At 24.0% G+C, this 17,769-nt stretch overlaps 1 protein-coding gene across 1 annotated transcript; it reads left to right on the top strand.

Annotated features, from left to right (window-relative positions):
• The first annotated feature begins 2,292 nt into the window (after positions 1-2,292).
• On the top strand, positions 2,293-16,614 carry LOC113549378. The gene is made up of 8 exons (XM_026950650.1): positions 2,293-2,570; positions 7,901-7,976; positions 10,227-10,369; positions 10,436-10,508; positions 11,810-12,059; positions 13,700-13,778; positions 15,374-15,471; positions 16,480-16,614. Exons 1-8 carry the CDS (start codon positions 2,350-2,352, stop codon positions 16,569-16,571), a joined length of 1,032 nt encoding a protein of 343 aa, XP_026806451.1. The 5' UTR covers positions 2,293-2,349; the 3' UTR covers positions 16,572-16,614.
• Positions 16,615-17,769: the final 1,155 nt, after the last annotated feature.

Below are 17,769 nucleotides of genomic sequence, written 5' to 3'. Positions count from 1 at the left end.
AATATATATGATGAATAACGATGTTAATTGATTTGTTATTAAAATCATTATTCGTGAGAACTTAAAACTCTTACGTATATTATAAATTGTGCTATACGTAATGAAATTTTCAAAATATGTAAATTAGTTTTAAGATATCACTTATTTGCGTGTATAAAATTTCTATTCATACTTTTCTAACGCTAAAATGATATAATTGATTCAAAAATGATTAATAATAATACAATATGATATAAATATAAATATTTATTAATAATTTAATACTAATTACAGTTATAAATAATAAATATTTTTGGAAAAAATTAAATCGATCTATTGTAATACTAATAGTAACATCAATTACTTTAATAGCTATATCAAAATACGTATTATGAAATATACTTAGTGATATAGGCTTATAGACTGTCTCCACTCACCATTTTTCGAATATAATGATATATTATTATTTTTAAATTTAAATTTAACATATCCATTACAGTGACTTATTCCGACACCTACTATACAACATAGTTGTACTCTGCTTAACTTTTTTAAGTTTAGTTTTATAAAATGTACAAATATTATCTAATCCAAAACATTTTAAAAATGTACTTTTTAAGTAGTACTTGTTATTAAGAAAATAAACTTTTTGCTCGTGAATTTTTGAGATAAATAAAAATACACTTAAACAAATACATTTTAAAATAATGGCTATTTTGTAGAAACGTGGGTGTATGAGATATATCAATTGCACTTTAACTTTTAATTTATCAATGTGAAAAAAAAATTAAAAAAAACTTTTTAAATACTTAAATACGTCATTGATTGTTGTAAACGATATGTATACTAATTTAAAACTTAATCCCGTGAACACATTTTATATTTTATATATAATTAAATTGTAACAATACCGTGTAGAGTGGATCATTTTTAAACAAGTAATTGCTTATAATTGCGTTCCAATCGTTTGATTCTTACGGTGCTACGCAGAGTAATTGATCCATGGGTGGCAATTCAGCTGGAGGCATGATTAATAAAAAAAAATACGAGCCAGTGCGTATTTCATATGATTTCTTAATATACATATTTAAACGTGTTTAAACTTTAAAATGAATCAATTCCCACCGAATAGCCACGTTAGGTTAAGTTTATCATTACATACGTTATATGTGTACAAACGTTATTTATTTTCTAAAAATAAATATAAATAATTAGGGTGAAAACACGGACTGTCTTCCAATAATGTACATCCGTTATCAGTAAATCGTGTCGTTGGTGTGATTCGTTTGTTCAACGAGTTCGATAACTTCAAGAATAAGTGGTTCTGACGATTCGAGTGTTGATGATGGAATGAGTGTCTATCCTGAATCCTACCTCGATAAATACCAGTCATTCAACCCTTATACGGCTCCTGATCGACTGTTGTATTTTAGTTTGATGCTTGTCGATTAAGATGTTCCTGTTTTCGTTTTAGCCGTTTTCCATTGTCGTTGTTGGCGAATTTCTTGCCGCGGCTGACCGGCTCTTTCTCGGCCATTATCACATACTCGTAATGATCGTTATGCGGCGGTAATTGAGATATCATTTGCATATTTTATGGTACTCCTTCGCGTCGTGTTTTAAAGTCAATTTTCGCATACACTAAAGGTGTTATTGTTTTGCTATATCATAGAAATTCGCGTGCACTAAAATCCTCGTGTGTGAAATGCTTATTGTCCATTTTGTATCATTTATTTATTTCCTTTTAAAATTGAAAGTTTTCAATTCGTTAACATCGTACTGTTCCTTTCATAAGTTTTAATTTTTGTATTCGATATAAAGTACAAATGTATAACATTTTGTTACGGACAATTGAAATATTCCCAAACACCTGTTGAATGACCTTCGTGTATACGCCGCATTTACGCCGAGTTAAACATTTATGTCCGTTATGTGTTATCACACGATTAAACCGCGAACGAATGTACTTCGTATGACTCACACGCTCATAAAAACAAATTACCCAATGCGACAATAATACGTACTTACTCGTCGCAAAACTGTATACACAATACACACATCAGGTACGTGTCTGTACTCGTCTTTTTCTATATTATTAGTATCGATTGTCGCAGACCGTTGCTACCGTAAAACGTGTATACACTGTAACCAAGCGCGTGCTACAATTGGCTTATCGAAATGTTTCCCATCCGCCATTATTCAAATAATTATATATTATTATTATCATCACCACCATCATTGTCACAGTCGTATTACCGCTGCTGTGAATTGTTAAAATATTAGCAATTCTGTATCTCGCGTAATCGAATTCGGTTGTACCTATCCGTGGCCGTGCCGTTTCCATTTCGGCTACACAGGTCCTACCGAGAAATGCGTCGTCGTATCATTGCAGTCTTCCGCAGTCAGTGGTTGCGGTGCGCGATGGTCGCGTTGGCGATCAGTTACGCGGCCGAATGTGTAATCCGCAACGAACCGTACTGGGAAACGGATGTGGCGTACTTGCACTGGTCCACCGACGTGCCAGCAATCACCGTCTGTCCTGCAGCAGCTTCCGGTCGTACAGCAGATTACCTTCGACCGCTGACGCTGAGGTCATCATACACACATTCAGACGTTGCCTTTTTTTTTTATTAACATATAAACTGTAATATAATAATAATAGCTACGGACCCTTCCCCGATTTATCGAAATATTTAGGTTTTATTTCGTCTTAGCTAGTGCAGAATAACATACATAACCACAGTGACATTGCATCCGTCCGTCTTCTAGATTCGTTGCCATTGTTACTGATGTATTTTCAGTCGATAGTAAACGAATTGCATGTATTGCTACTTATAGTATATTAAATTAGGTTTGTAAAGTGTTCGGCACCTAGTGAATACGAGTACTTTTTTTCATTTTCGCCGTAACTATTTATTTTATATAACTCGTAAATCAAATATATAAACTAAATATTTATACATTTCTAGAAAAGCTTTGTACATTATTTTAGTAATTTCTTCGGTAGTTTTAATCTTTAATTATTTGTGATCATACGGAAAGTTATTATTGACTGTGAAATATTTGAATTGTGTTAGTAATTGATTTTTGACTGCACCTTAAAGTGAGAAACTGTATGTCCAGATGTGCAGTAGTATTGGGTTGTATAAAGAAATGTTTTTAATTTAAACTAATTTGGAATATTTATCGAGTAAATCTCAAAAAGATTTAGACCTAGAATTTAGTAACGTTAGTTTATCACACAAAATATAATTATAGTATCTATTTTTATATCAATGGATCAAGTATTCACTTTACTTTTATCTATACAATACCATAGTTGGTATCTTTCTATATTTCAATATAAATTGAATTATAATATCTACAAATATTATAAGTAAATTTGAATAATTTTTACGTTTTAAACAAGAATTATTAACTCTAAATTAAATGGTAATCTATATATATATATATATATATATATTACATATATTTTATATATATTTAAAAAAAATGATTGGTACATTTCCCCATTCACTCATCAACGCCCAGACCAAATCGCTAAGTCTAAAAACTTAAATTTTGGTAATATGTTATATGTAATGGTGTAGGGATGGGATAAAAAAGTGTTCTACTTAACCCTATCATTAAAAGGGTTGTAAGAGAATAAACGTTTTATAATTTTATTTTTATTTATAATAATATTTATAATTAATTTATATCTTATTCTTACACCACTAAAGAAATATACCACCAACATTTCAAATCTCTACACCTAGCTGTTCGGTCAATATGGACAATTTTATGTGATTATCTCTAGATCAAGTTCATCTAGTATAGCTAAATCAATCAGCATGCATCATGACACGCGTTCCATTATAAAATAATAAATATCATTATATTTTGAGTTTCAGCATTGTGAGCACGGATGAAACAATACAAATTTTCTTAATTATCATACATAATGTTTGATAATTGTGCGAGTGTAAAAGATAAAATTTAAGTAGCAATTAGCACGGCTTTACATTTTTTTCGTTTATTAAATAATATAAAATTTGATAAAAAAAATTGAAATTTGGAGAATTTTTAATTCAAACAATTAACTACAATTGTTTCACGCGGTACTACGGGAACAGCTTTAATACAGCTATAATTTATACAAATTCTTTTTGGGCTAAACAATGTTTGCCGAGTCAGCAAGTATTATATATCTTAATACCATCGCTATTGTTCTCATTTTCACTATATTCCAATTTAAATGGCCAAGCATGCACTATTGCGATTTACCGGATTACTTTGATTCTGTATTTAATCCATCCTTTAATAAAAGCTTTGAAAATAGTACAACAATATGATAAGTTCATAAAAAATAGTAAACATTTTAAGATAAAATTATGGATTAATTGTTGATAAATATATATATATATTTATATTTAAAACTAACTTATAAAATCAAAACTGATATAAATAAAACAATAAAAATCAAATGTATATCTTGTTTTATGCTATATTTAATAATTAATATTACTGCGTTGAATTTAATTATTAATTATTAATTATTATATACGATAATTAAAATAATATTTTACTTAATATCAAAATAAAAATGTTACATTGTATATATTTTAAATCGATCAATAAGGTTTACCCATATCAAATAATTAATTAGATTCTATAATCACAACGATACAATGTTTAAGTACAATTTATTTTAAGGAAAAATTTGAGACTGTTAAATAAATAATATAAATTGGAAAATGTTTAGAATTTAATCTACCTCCAAGAAACGATAATTAAAATAAAATTTATTTTAAACATTAATTTAAAAAGTTTTCTCTGAACAAATCAAATACAAACCAAAATATACATAAAAAAACAATAGTTTATATACTTTTATTCATAAAAATATGTCTTCTTCATTATTGTACATTTTATAAACCATCATTCCAAATATCACATTTACAAATCCCCTTTTTATAACGAAAAATATCGATGAGAAGGTCACATTAAAATTTTGGTCATTTTACTGTTAGTTTATTGAATACAATTTATTTAAATGGATTAGTAGTATAGGCGTTAAAAATAAGTAAAAATTAAAAATAATACAGAGAAATATCAGAAATAAATTTATTATGGTAAATCAAAATTAACTATTATAAAAATGTTTTTATTAGCCATTAGGTACCAATTTTATTATAATGGTATAATACCTAACTATAAATATTTCAAAAATTTAATTTGCTCAACAAATTTTAGTTTTTAGTTTAAAATGATGTACATATTCTAAAATGACATTTAGTTTCAACATTTTTACGTGAAAAAGTTTCAAATCCATTTTTTCTTACCTTTTTGACTTGCGCTCTTTTACTGACCCAATATTATTTTTATTTTTTACTAAAAACTTTTATTTTGATAAAGTTTTCAAAATAAATGTGATTATTGTGGATGCTACGGTAAATTCGATTTCACTGTCAGAGTAGACTTTGAGACGTGCATTCAAGTCATTAAGTACAGCTTTCACAATCAAAATACTTTATTTTTAACAAAAACGATAATCTTATTGAATAACTGACAATGGTTCTATCAATTATTTTTTTAAATATTGATATACATTAAACAATTAATATTTATCTCACAGATAATTAATAATTTCCAAGTAAAATAGGTAATTAAATTATATGGTTTCTATAAGTTGATTATAAATTATCCATTAGTTATTGTTATAAATATAAAAAGTAGAACAATCACAAATAAGTTATTTTTACATAATAATATTCATGTATTTTCGTAAACTTGTATTGAATTTAAATATTTAAAATGCAAAAAATTAAAAATTATTCACATAACATTTTATATTATGATAAACTTATCTTTTTAATAAATAACAAGTTATTAATAACTTTTTTATTAGTTATTTTGAAAACAGTTAATTTTTTTAATTAATTGTAGGTAATTTAATTTAATTCATATTTATTACATCTAAAATTTACTTCGTTTTTATCTAAAAATATAAGGTAAAACTTATCTTATACATGTCATGAAAATAAAAAGTTTAAAATTATATATTATACAATGTTATGAAGTATTATTTATTCTCTCTTTGATTTAAAAAAAAAAATAATATCACAAAAAAGTTTATCAGTCCTCTTCGGAGACTATGCTTTTACACCCAAATCAAATTTTCTATCTGTCATCCAATGTATTCTACAATTTATTCTAGTGGTTATTGCTTTTATTCATACAACCAAACAACAAAATATTTGTTTTGAATATTTGGATATTATAATGATCGTTTCAATAAAAAACAATAATAAAAGTTTAACTTGTATAATATTGTAATACGTTTATATACTTACGTATATTGATGATATTTCTGAAAATAATGCATATTTTAATAGTTTAATATATTTTGAAAGAAAAATATTATTAAAAAATATCAATCGTGTTACAACTTAGATGCAATAAATAAAATATATTAAATTTTATAACAATAGAATTGGAAATTCAAAACCATTTTTCCAATACTTGTCAAACACAAATGATTATAACCTATGACATAAACACATTTAGAGGGTTATCAAACATGTACATCTATATTTATATATATTATAATATATAAATAATGCTCACGTAAGTGTGATTTAATACTGAAACTTCGTTCCTTGATAGATTAAATTGATATTTAGTATCATTATTATTAATAAGTTTTGTTTTCCATATTGTGTTGTACAATGTCATACAATAAATTTTAAAAAACCTTATTTTTATAAGTTTTACATTTTAAAGATTTTAAAATTAAAAGATTTTTAATTACTCTTAAGACACAATAATACCTATAATTATCTAAATCTTAGTTACGTTTTAGATACGTTATGTGTATAAAAATGTGATTAAGTGCAAAAATAAAAATTAAGTGATTAGAGAATATTCGTATAATTCAATTTACATCCGATTAATTATTATTTATCATATCAATTGAACAATTAATTAATATTTGTTTAATTAACATAATACGTAGGTTTAAGTAAATAAATATTTATATGTTTATAAGAATAAATTTCTTTGTATAAAAACTTGGCCTTAAAGGTTTTAAGCCACAAAAGAATGGATTCATTCACTACAATATGTAAACATTATATTGCAAGCGTAACAAATGAATGAGTTACACTATACTGATTAATATATATAAGTTATATAAATATTATAAATATAGTCAAATTCAATGTGTAAATATAAATTTCCCGTATATATATTTATATTTACTTAGATAGGAGAGGTATTTACAAAGCATGTAAAGTAAAAAAATATATAAATAATATTTCTAATTTAATTTGGATGCTAATGCTCACATTGTTATACTAAAAATATTAGGAGACGTTGGACCATTTAATAACAAAAATAATGATAATTCCTGTTTATTTAATTGAATTAAATAAAACAATAAAGTCCTAACCTACAACTTTTCAGTATTACAGGTAGTATGACTCATTGAAGAAATACCACTGGAAATGCCTTTACTGTGTTATTTTATCAGTTAGAGTTAGGCTTGTATACATGATGGATGACTTAAATAAAAAATATCAATTTCTTAAATAAATAAAAAAAATGAAAATGTATTGTGAATTTTCCGAAGCCATTACATTAATTGTATTACATTTACTGGTAAAATTGGAGTGAACGATTTGGCGTATATATCATTCTATGAATCGATATTCGATACAAAAATATATTAATGTCGTTCTAGTAATTGTTCGTAGATACTGATACTAATCTTGTATATAATTCAATTAAAATTTATATTTATAAATAATTTATCTTGTTAGTACCTATTACAATAAGAGTTTATAATACGAATAAATTCAAAATATATTTTGTGTTAATTTAATTTATTATTATTTTTGTGAATATCTAAATAATTTTTTTTTTTTTTATATTTTTACAGTAACCCAATGTTTAACGAGATTGACAATACTTTAGGTGTAAATATAATAAAACGGACAAACGAATTTAAAAAAAAGGTAAACTTACAATATAATGATAATCTGGATAAAAAAAATTTGATTCCTTTATAGAAACAAATATCTAAGAGTAGGCAGATATATATTCAATTAATTTAAACACAAATAAAATGTATAAAGTTCTTACAATGTATTTCTAAAAAAATTTCACACTTACAATAATGTACGTATTATTGTATTTTGCACAAAGTAAAACTTTCAAAATATTCAGAATAATTTTAATGTATTTGTACACCGTTCTTATGTGGGCCTTAATCAATTTTGACTAATAAATAAAAAACAATTTTTATATGATATAAAATCATAAAAATTAATAATATAGAAATATATGCGTTGTTTTTTTAAAAATTCAATGTTCCGTATAAATATAAATATACTAATATAAATCAATTACAAAATATTCTTAAAAAATTAGCTGATAGTTTGCCTCAGATAGTATCGCTTATTTTTAATGTCATGATTACTATTGATTTTAAATTGTGTACACTCAATACATTTATTCAATAGTGAGGTACAACACCTAATAATATTCAGAAAATAAATATAATCAGTTTTTATTTTGAATTTTTTTAGAATACTTAACTTTAAAATATAGAAATAATGGATATTATTTTTGCATATTTTAACTTGAGAATATATTGAATAATATTTACTCTTCTATAAAATATAAATACTATATATTCTGAAATTATAAATGGTTTAAATCTTGGAAAAAAATATTCTAGAAGACATAAGGGCAAACAATATTTCATTTATAAATATACTATTTGACATTAGTTGTCGAAAACAATTTTTCTATTTTCATAAATGTATTAATAAAATTATTGAATAAATATATTAATAAATTATTTTTTTGTTCAAACAATTAAACAACGTAATATACAGTGCAACAAATATGTTTTTAATAGGTTAAAACTAGGAAATAAAATATAAGAACAAAATATTATAAAACAATTGTTTTTAATAGTATTTCAAATTATCGAGTAGAATTCATTTACCCATAAATTATGATTGAAACATAATTCAAAAACAAAAATGTATCTTAATATGTATATATATTTTTTACTTTTAAAGTTATAAGTTATATCTTTTTTTATCGTTATTAACTATTTTAATTGATCGTTTGTCCCGAGGCGTACAATAGAGTTATACGTGTGAATAAAATATGGAGTGTTGTTTGAATTTATATTTCTCAATTATCCTATTTTCGCTATCGAATTTTAACTATTTTGAATAATAATTAAAATCCCCAACTATTTATTTAAAGTGTTATTGTTTTTGTTATCGTACCATACAAACAAAATATTCGATAGTATTTATAGCTAGTTTCATGTAATTTATCTTTTCAGTAGATCACTCTAACAACACATTATCGATAATACGCCTGAAAAAAGATTTTAGATGAGTTAATATTTTATTTATAATATTATAAATAATAGTGATAATACTGAAAATAAAATTATCAAGGTCTATTAAAATAATTATTCAAATCACCTGTATCAAATCATATTAAGCACGTTAGTTATTTATCGTTTAAATAAAAAATATTCAGTTGACATTTATAGTATAAAGTATTTTCCGTAGACTACGACTTAAGTGTATTTTATTTTTCTTGATAATATGTTGCTTTTTGGGTATTTTTAATACAACCTATTATGAAAATTTATGGGAAAAAAATTTAAATATCATTTTAATTTCATATAACCATATGATAGTTATATGGCTCTATAATATGTATTACTGACTACGTTTAAAAATGAAACTAGAAAGGTTTAGCCTGTTTGCTAGCCGAATAAATAAATATACATAATATTTATGTACTTTTTTTTACACTTCTGTAGAAGTTAAAATTACACTCTTGGGACGCTAACGTTGAAAGTATTGCTTCAAATGTATCCCTAGTGTCATTTTACAACAAAAATAAAACCGCAATCAAAAGTATTGTTATGACGCCCAAATATGGCCTATGGATAAATACTTAAAAGAAAATACATAAGCTACGGCGTTTCAGTTATTTAAAGTAATTGTTTTTTAAACAACAAAAAAGTATTAATGTGTTGAACATTGAAGTGAGATTACAAAGATTTTGAATTTTTATAAGTGATATATACTCAGATGAATACATAGTCACATTTAAGTCATATATTTGGATTATATTATACCACTTAAGTACCTGCTTAAAAGTATGTTGTTTTATGCTTTGAAATCAAACAATACTGTACATTCATCTTTATTTTTCACTTATTATAGGATAGTTTTTTATTGTGTCAAAATATGTTTAAAAATTGTTCATGGAACGGAAAGCCCTTCAACTGTTGCAGGCATTTTCAACCACACCGATTCATCATTGAAAACCCTTGTTTTAGCATCAATTCTCTACAAACAATTAACAAGTATGGCTAAAGGGTACATAATATACCACACATTTTACAATATTAATATTATTTAATACTCGACAGAAGAAAGAAATTGGTTGTTAGCCATTTTTCGAAAAAAGGAGAATTAAAAATGGAATTCAATGAGCCAGTTAAGGTGAGCAATATGATTTAATAAAAAGTATACTTATAAAAAATAATTTTATCAACACCTACACAGTTTAATAATTTATAATTTTATATACAAACATAAATAACATTTAAATTTTATTTGAATAAAATCAAAATCTTTTTTTTATAGCATTGACTAAAAATAGAAACATCAAAACTATACAATATTTTATTTTTATCAATAAATCGTTTTTAATACAATTGTATTTATATAAATTATAATTTAGAAATTGTAAATAAGTACCTATATTAGAAAAAATTATAAAAATGTCTATTTATCAATTATTGTGGTTATGTAAATTTGTCGTATAGCCAAACAGTTTTAACCATTGTTATTGAAGCGTATTATTCGATTAATAAATAATAAAAAAAAAAAATGATATCATACAACAATAATCATGATACTTTAAGCTTTCATCGGATAGAGTTATTCTCAAATCATTATATTTGAATCGTATTTTTAATCATAGTACAATATTATATCACTTTATTTTCTCATAATAATGAAACCATATACATATTATACTCTCATATTTATAATATTATGACTTGTATTGTAAAGAACTATTTTTATTTTATATGTAGATTATTTTTATTTTTTTCCGTTTTTGTATTTGAATTCAAAACCAGCTTAAGGTAATACTTGGAAACTAGTAATTATTATTGTAATAAATATTCGAATAATATAATATTAATAAGACTGCATAAGCACACAGCGAAATAAAAAAAAAATTGTTTTTTATAGGTTAATTATATTACCGAGGGCATTAGGTTATAGATTGTATGCATGTTAATGGTCAAGACCAACGTTTTCCTGATGTCCATATTTGTTTTTAAAACTTTCATCAACACTAATGTTTATTTAAAATAATAATATTTTTTGTTTGATTAATTACTTATTTAATCAAAACACGGCTCGACAATTGGAATTTTAACAAGACCGCGTAGATTACAGCATAGCAATAATAATAATTATTATAATTTATGAACAAAATAATTATGAACCATCTTGCCCTTTTCCTGATGGTAATTTCTAACTGGACAAATCATGATTATTAATATATGAACGTCTTGGTATCCATGAATATGCAACGTGAACAGTGACTTCAACACATACCTACCTAAATATGTATATTATAATATAAATTAATATTTACCTCCGACGGTTGGTATAATGTATATATCTATATTATGTTGTACACTCGAAAGCCCGCTCGTCGGGCATATTATCAGCTGTTATATTTTAAATTTATTGTGAACTATAATACGGACCGTATATTTTTTTAGATTTCACTGCACAATTTGGTAGACGTACGATTTGGTGAGTTACAAAAACAATACGTTACGGTAAACGCAGGCGAGGAAGTGGAACTGTTGTATACGACCCGTCAAATCGTCGAGGACGTTTCATTGGTAGCTTTGGACTTGACCAAACGCGGATGTTTGTTGCAAGACGAGAAAAAGTTATTTCATCACCCCGTTTACAGTAAATCCGCCTGTTTGCTAGAGTGTGCTTTGCGCCAACCCGAAATATACGGTAAGATATTGAGGAAATAAATGTTCAAAACTGTATATAAACAATATATACTATACATATGTATAGTATCTACGTTCTCTCCAGTAACAGTGGTCCTTATTTCGACTATAATACGTTCCATTTGGACAGTACCTTCATAAAATGTATACTTCGCACAAAAAAAAAAAAACAACGTATATTATCTAGAAAACAATAAATAATCTGTTCGCTGAACAATATACGAGCGTTTAATATCTATTGAGCGATACGTTTTTACTTGTCATTAATTTTCTAGACAACAACCGAATAAGAACGGAAACATAATAAAATATTATATACCTACTATTTTTAGCAATATAATTCAATGACACATTGATTTGCACCTATTTTAGATTTCACGACCATTGACAATTTACGATTCTAAAAGTATAATATAATTCATCCCAATAAAAATGTATGATGGTTTAAGGATTTTTATACGTGTTTTTACTAAAATTATTATTTTTTAAATTAAATTAAACGGTATTGTAAGATGCTTTGTATCTGGCGAATTGTCTCTATTAATATTATTATTATTAATACAATAATCGTATTATTAATAATAAGATAGTAAACAATTTGTAAATATAATAATAATAGGTATTATTTGTGATGTTAGAGTAGTTAACATGATTAATTTGATATAAGCCGTTTAGAATCGACATAATATTAGTGATACTTAACTGAGAATCGGTTTATCGTTTAGCTATAGAAAAAACTAAAAAGAAATTGTAGTATAATATAAACAAGGATTTTAATTGGTAAGCATAAAAATATATAACAAGAAAATTCTCGGTTGCAAGTTATTTGCAATTTTTATTGTAAAAAATGAATTGAGACGGGCAATTATTATGGAGTTAATGCATAATCATAATATTTTATTGATATTGGACGTGGAAGAAGCTAATATTGTGTGATTTATCTCAGCAAGAGTAACTTAGAATTTTGGTTTGTAAACAGAATAAGTTTTAAAGATATCATTTACTGGTAATAGCTAATTGATGACTTACATTTACAAAATTATTATTAGTAGTAGTAGAATCACCACACCAAATGTCAGTATAAATGTTTAGGTTCACTCAAAAACCTTTAAATATAAATGAAATACCACATACATTTTTCTTACAGCAATTTAAATGTATTCAAAATATAGTCACATTTTTTTTTATCGTTTAAATTTCAAATAATGGCATTTTTTAAAACCACGTTTATGTTAATTATTTTACATTTAAAAATTAATGAAAATTTCGATTTGAATACGTCTTAACGAAAACGTTTAAATTAATACGTCTAGAAAACGTAAAACGATAGTCTTCATTAATTTATCTTAGAACATTATAAACGTAATATAAATAATAAGTGTATATTTTTCCAACATAGATTATATTTAAAAAAAAATTCAAGTGATTTTAATGTGATAAAATTGGGATGAGAATATTTAGTGAATAATTCTGTTGGAAAGATTAGGTTATTAAAATCAAATAAAAATTGAATTATTTACATTTACATATAAAATGTAGAAAGTAAAATTTTTTTTTACTTGAAATATTTTTAATATTTTTAAGTATCTATGAAAAAAAAAAATGGTTATTGATTGTTGTATCAATATATTTTTGTTATAGCTAAAAGTTACACATTATGTGATTGTCTTCCTATATGCGCAGAAATGGAAATAAATAACATATGGAATGGAACCCAAAGGTATGTTAATAATAATTAATTACATTTTTATTTTTGAAAAGAATTTTTAGATTTAATTTAGTAAACCAAAGAAAATAAGTTTCATGAAAATGTGCTTTAAAATAATAGATAAACATTTAAAGAGTCCATCGTACAGACGTTATCGCTCAATTCCGTATAATACGAGTTTATACGTAAGGTTTTAAGTAGATCAAATTTCAAATCTATCATACTTGATTCAGTAACTATAATACATTTTAGTTACGTCTTATAATTCACATACATCATTTTCATAAATCATGATAGGTAACTAAACATTTTATAGAAATACGCAAAAATATGACATTAAAATTAAATTGTACAATATCATAAAAATAAATAATTATGACGTATAATATAATAATGTTTTTATTGTATAATAATAATATAAATTCTTTAGATAACTGTAATACAATTGTACCTACTCAAACTTTTTGAATAGAAATAAAACATTGTTGTATGTTATCTGTGTGGATAATTAACGTCCATCAATTTCAGAAAAACTTTTAAAATTTTAAAATTAATTTTCTAATTTTGGATTTTTTGGTTCTATTACTTTATATTTACGGAGTTGCTGAAATTCCCATTGTAAAATCTCTCCTCTAGTAATTTATTTCTGTGTGTTCACACTGATATATTTTCTTTGTCAGTACTGAGTGAATAATACACAATAAGAGAAGAAATTTGAGTTCAAATATTGCATAAAAAGTGGAACGTTATTGTTAATATGACGTAGTAATACAAATTTTAAGAAAATCAGAGTCAAACAGTGATGGACTGTTCACTATCAAAGACTTCAGAAATATGAAGTTGTACTTACATCATGAAGTGAACACAATTATTAGATTTTACAAGTAAATAATTTCACAATTTATCTGATGTGATTGAAATAAGTCGTAGAATAGAAAAAATTGAATGGATTTTTTAAAATTATTTATCTATATAGCAAATATAACGTATACAAATTGTATAAATATATTTTAAGAAAAAACACTTCTAAAATCAATTAAGTGTCTATTAACGAACCCTATTTTAATACATAACTACTTTTATAATTTACTTTCTTAATTCTAGACATATTTTTAGTATAAATATATAAAGATGAATACTTATCTTAACGGTAATGGATGTACGTTGGATTTTAAGTATATGTTGAATTTATTCAATATTTTAGTTTTAACATAAAATAATATAATATGCTTAGTAATAGAAAGTTAAAAGTCATAAATTTAATCATATAAGTTGTGTTTACTTCGTATTATATTAATTCAACTGAAGCAAAATGGAAAACGATAGAAGTACTAATCTCGGATAAAGTCGGATAACACAAATAATATTATATATACATAGGTCTGAGTTGAAACATATTTTATGTTAAACAACACATTATTTTAGTCGAGTAAAAATTTGACTCATGTATTATTTACCTTACAGTCTATACTATAACTACACAAAAAAACTATAAAGTATTATAATTACATCAAAAGTTTTATTTCAGAGTATATTGTGAATAATTATTTTATTAATTAATAGTGGTTATTAAATATTAATTTTATTATTAATCAATTTATTTATAGATCGGTCGATAATGTTACAAGATGTATCCTTACTATGTCAAAACCAGCAACGGAACGATTGGTAATGAAAGCCAAAAAAGATTACGTAGATTTAATAGGTAAACCTTTTTTAGACATAAATTTAAAATAATAATTAGTTTTACGTGCAGTTTTATTATGGTATATTCTATATGTATAATATATTAAAATATCATAATAAAATTACATGTAAAGTATAACTATAATATTATATAATATATAAATTTATTAATCAAATCGAATTATATAGTAGAAAACTATGACACAAAAACAGGTTAGGTGATAACTCAAATATTATATTTTTATAAGTTATAGTTTTAAAAATTAAAATATTTTATATCAATCGTTTGAACAATAAACTCTCATATTTGAAGTTGATTGTACAAAATGTTATTTACTTATAGTATTATACGAATAATAAACATTTAAATTTAGTGCTCGAAGTTATTTTATAATTAAATTAAGTCTTAAGATGTATAAAATATTTTTAGGAGTACACAATGACTATAATGTTTTCATAATCAGTGCCAAATACAGGCCGATTTTACCTTAATGTTTAGTACTGATAATGACAACAATATATTATAGCTGAAATTCGTATTTGTTAAGAAAACGAGTACATATTATATTTCGTACATTTCAGGTTTTTATTTAATTATATATTAATATAAACATTTGTCATTTTTATGTACATGCCAGATTATCCAAAATATATGTATATTATAATTAGTATTACATATGTATTTAAAATCATTAAATTATATAAAAATTGATGATTTTAAGATCAACATTTTTATATTATAAATTACACATAAGTTCAAAACTCAATATAATATCAATTATATTAAAAATATTTCCATTGAGAATAACATATTATTGATACTTACAGTTCACATTATAGTAACAATAATACGGTACCTAACATAATTAACAACACTATATTTATTAATAATATAAGATTAATGGATAGATATAATAATTAACAATTTTATAGTAAGTGTAATATAGTTAATATATTACATCTTAAATAGTTTTTTAATATTATTAATACAGATGCATCATCCTGATACATTTTGTAATGATTTTAGTTATCATTGCCTGCTTGCTACAATTGTTCACCGGAATCAATCTATTAGACATTCCTAAATTTATATTCAAAAAAAAAAAAAATAATAATTAACCCTGAAATTATATAACTTATAATAATTTAAGTTAAGCTTAAAATCATCATGACATTTTTGTTATTTTTTTTTATAATTCTACATTATATAACTTATTAGATTTCTCGATAATTTATTATTGTTTCCATTTTAAAATTTTTTTATCGACACGTAGACGCATAGCAATAAAAAATAAAAATTAATGTTAAAACTTCTATTCGTTTATCATAGTAAATTTATAATATTATACGCTATTTTCTTTGCAAATGATATAAAATCAATGAAATTATAATATTAATATGCGTATTATTTTTTTCAAACATTATTATGGAATATTGAAATCATTATTATACCAAAAGGATTCAAAAGTAAGTACCAATTTATTGTTATGTGTATATTATCACTTAATATATACCTCCAGTAAAGTATATTATTATCGGTAATTATTACAAATCATAAACCATTGTGATGCTGTGCTATTATTTTAATACTGCTTTAATATAATATGATGGTTAATTTTAATATTTATGATACATTATATAATACATAATTAATTGTTTCGTAAAAAATGTACAATTATTCAGTATTCACAGATAAATATTGTTTTTATACAATCGTGAAATTTGTGATATTATGCATTTTATTAGTTTTTTTTTTTAAATAATTGTATGCACTTAGTTAAAATTGTCTTACCAAGATTAATTTGATAATGTAATTTATTGAATACACTTCAAACAGTAATGTTGTCGTTCTATGTATAGAATATTATTATTTTTTTTAGAACATTGGGAATTTTTCGGGTTGTTTTTTTTATTATTATAGTCTAAATGTTAAAACTAATAAGGAACCATTGTGATACATTTTTTAAGACCAGATTCTCGTCGATCGAATGGATGTATTTTCAAGAATGTATAACTTTTAGACGAAATTTATTAATAAAAAAAAATAATTTTAAAGTACTTCTCAGTTTTACACTTACCATAAATATAACTCTTCTAACTCTTATATTATTATTATTATTATTATTATTAGTAAAATTGGAAGTACATTTTTTTTATTGTTTAATGAATTATCTCATTTTAGAAGTCTTGTATTATTTTTGAAAATACATCCATTCGATCTTAAAAAACAGGACTTGTAATATACCTAATAATGTTTTATTATAAGCCTTTACCACTAAAATTTAAATTAAATTAAAATATGTACCAGCATAATATA

Source organism: Rhopalosiphum maidis, chromosome 4, assembly GCF_003676215.2.
Source record: "Rhopalosiphum maidis isolate BTI-1 chromosome 4, ASM367621v3, whole genome shotgun sequence".
NCBI lineage: Eukaryota > Metazoa > Arthropoda > Insecta > Hemiptera > Aphididae > Rhopalosiphum > Rhopalosiphum maidis.
The sequence above is the reverse complement of the archived record's forward strand: the minus strand, read 5'-3'. Positions and strand labels throughout refer to the sequence as shown.

Excerpts from the sequence above, each read along its gene's own strand:
- LOC113549378 (XM_026950650.1), top strand. The coding sequence starts at position 2,350 with ATGCGTCGTCGTATCATTGCAGTCTTCCGCAGTCAGTGGTTGCGGTGC. Across the intron at positions 12,060-13,699 it reads GCGCCAACCCGAAATATACG|CTAAAAGTTACACATTATGT; the intron begins GTAAGATATTGA and ends TTTTTGTTATAG. Across the intron at positions 15,472-16,479 it reads AGATTACGTAGATTTAATAG|TTATCATTGCCTGCTTGCTA; the intron begins GTAAACCTTTTT and ends TAATGATTTTAG.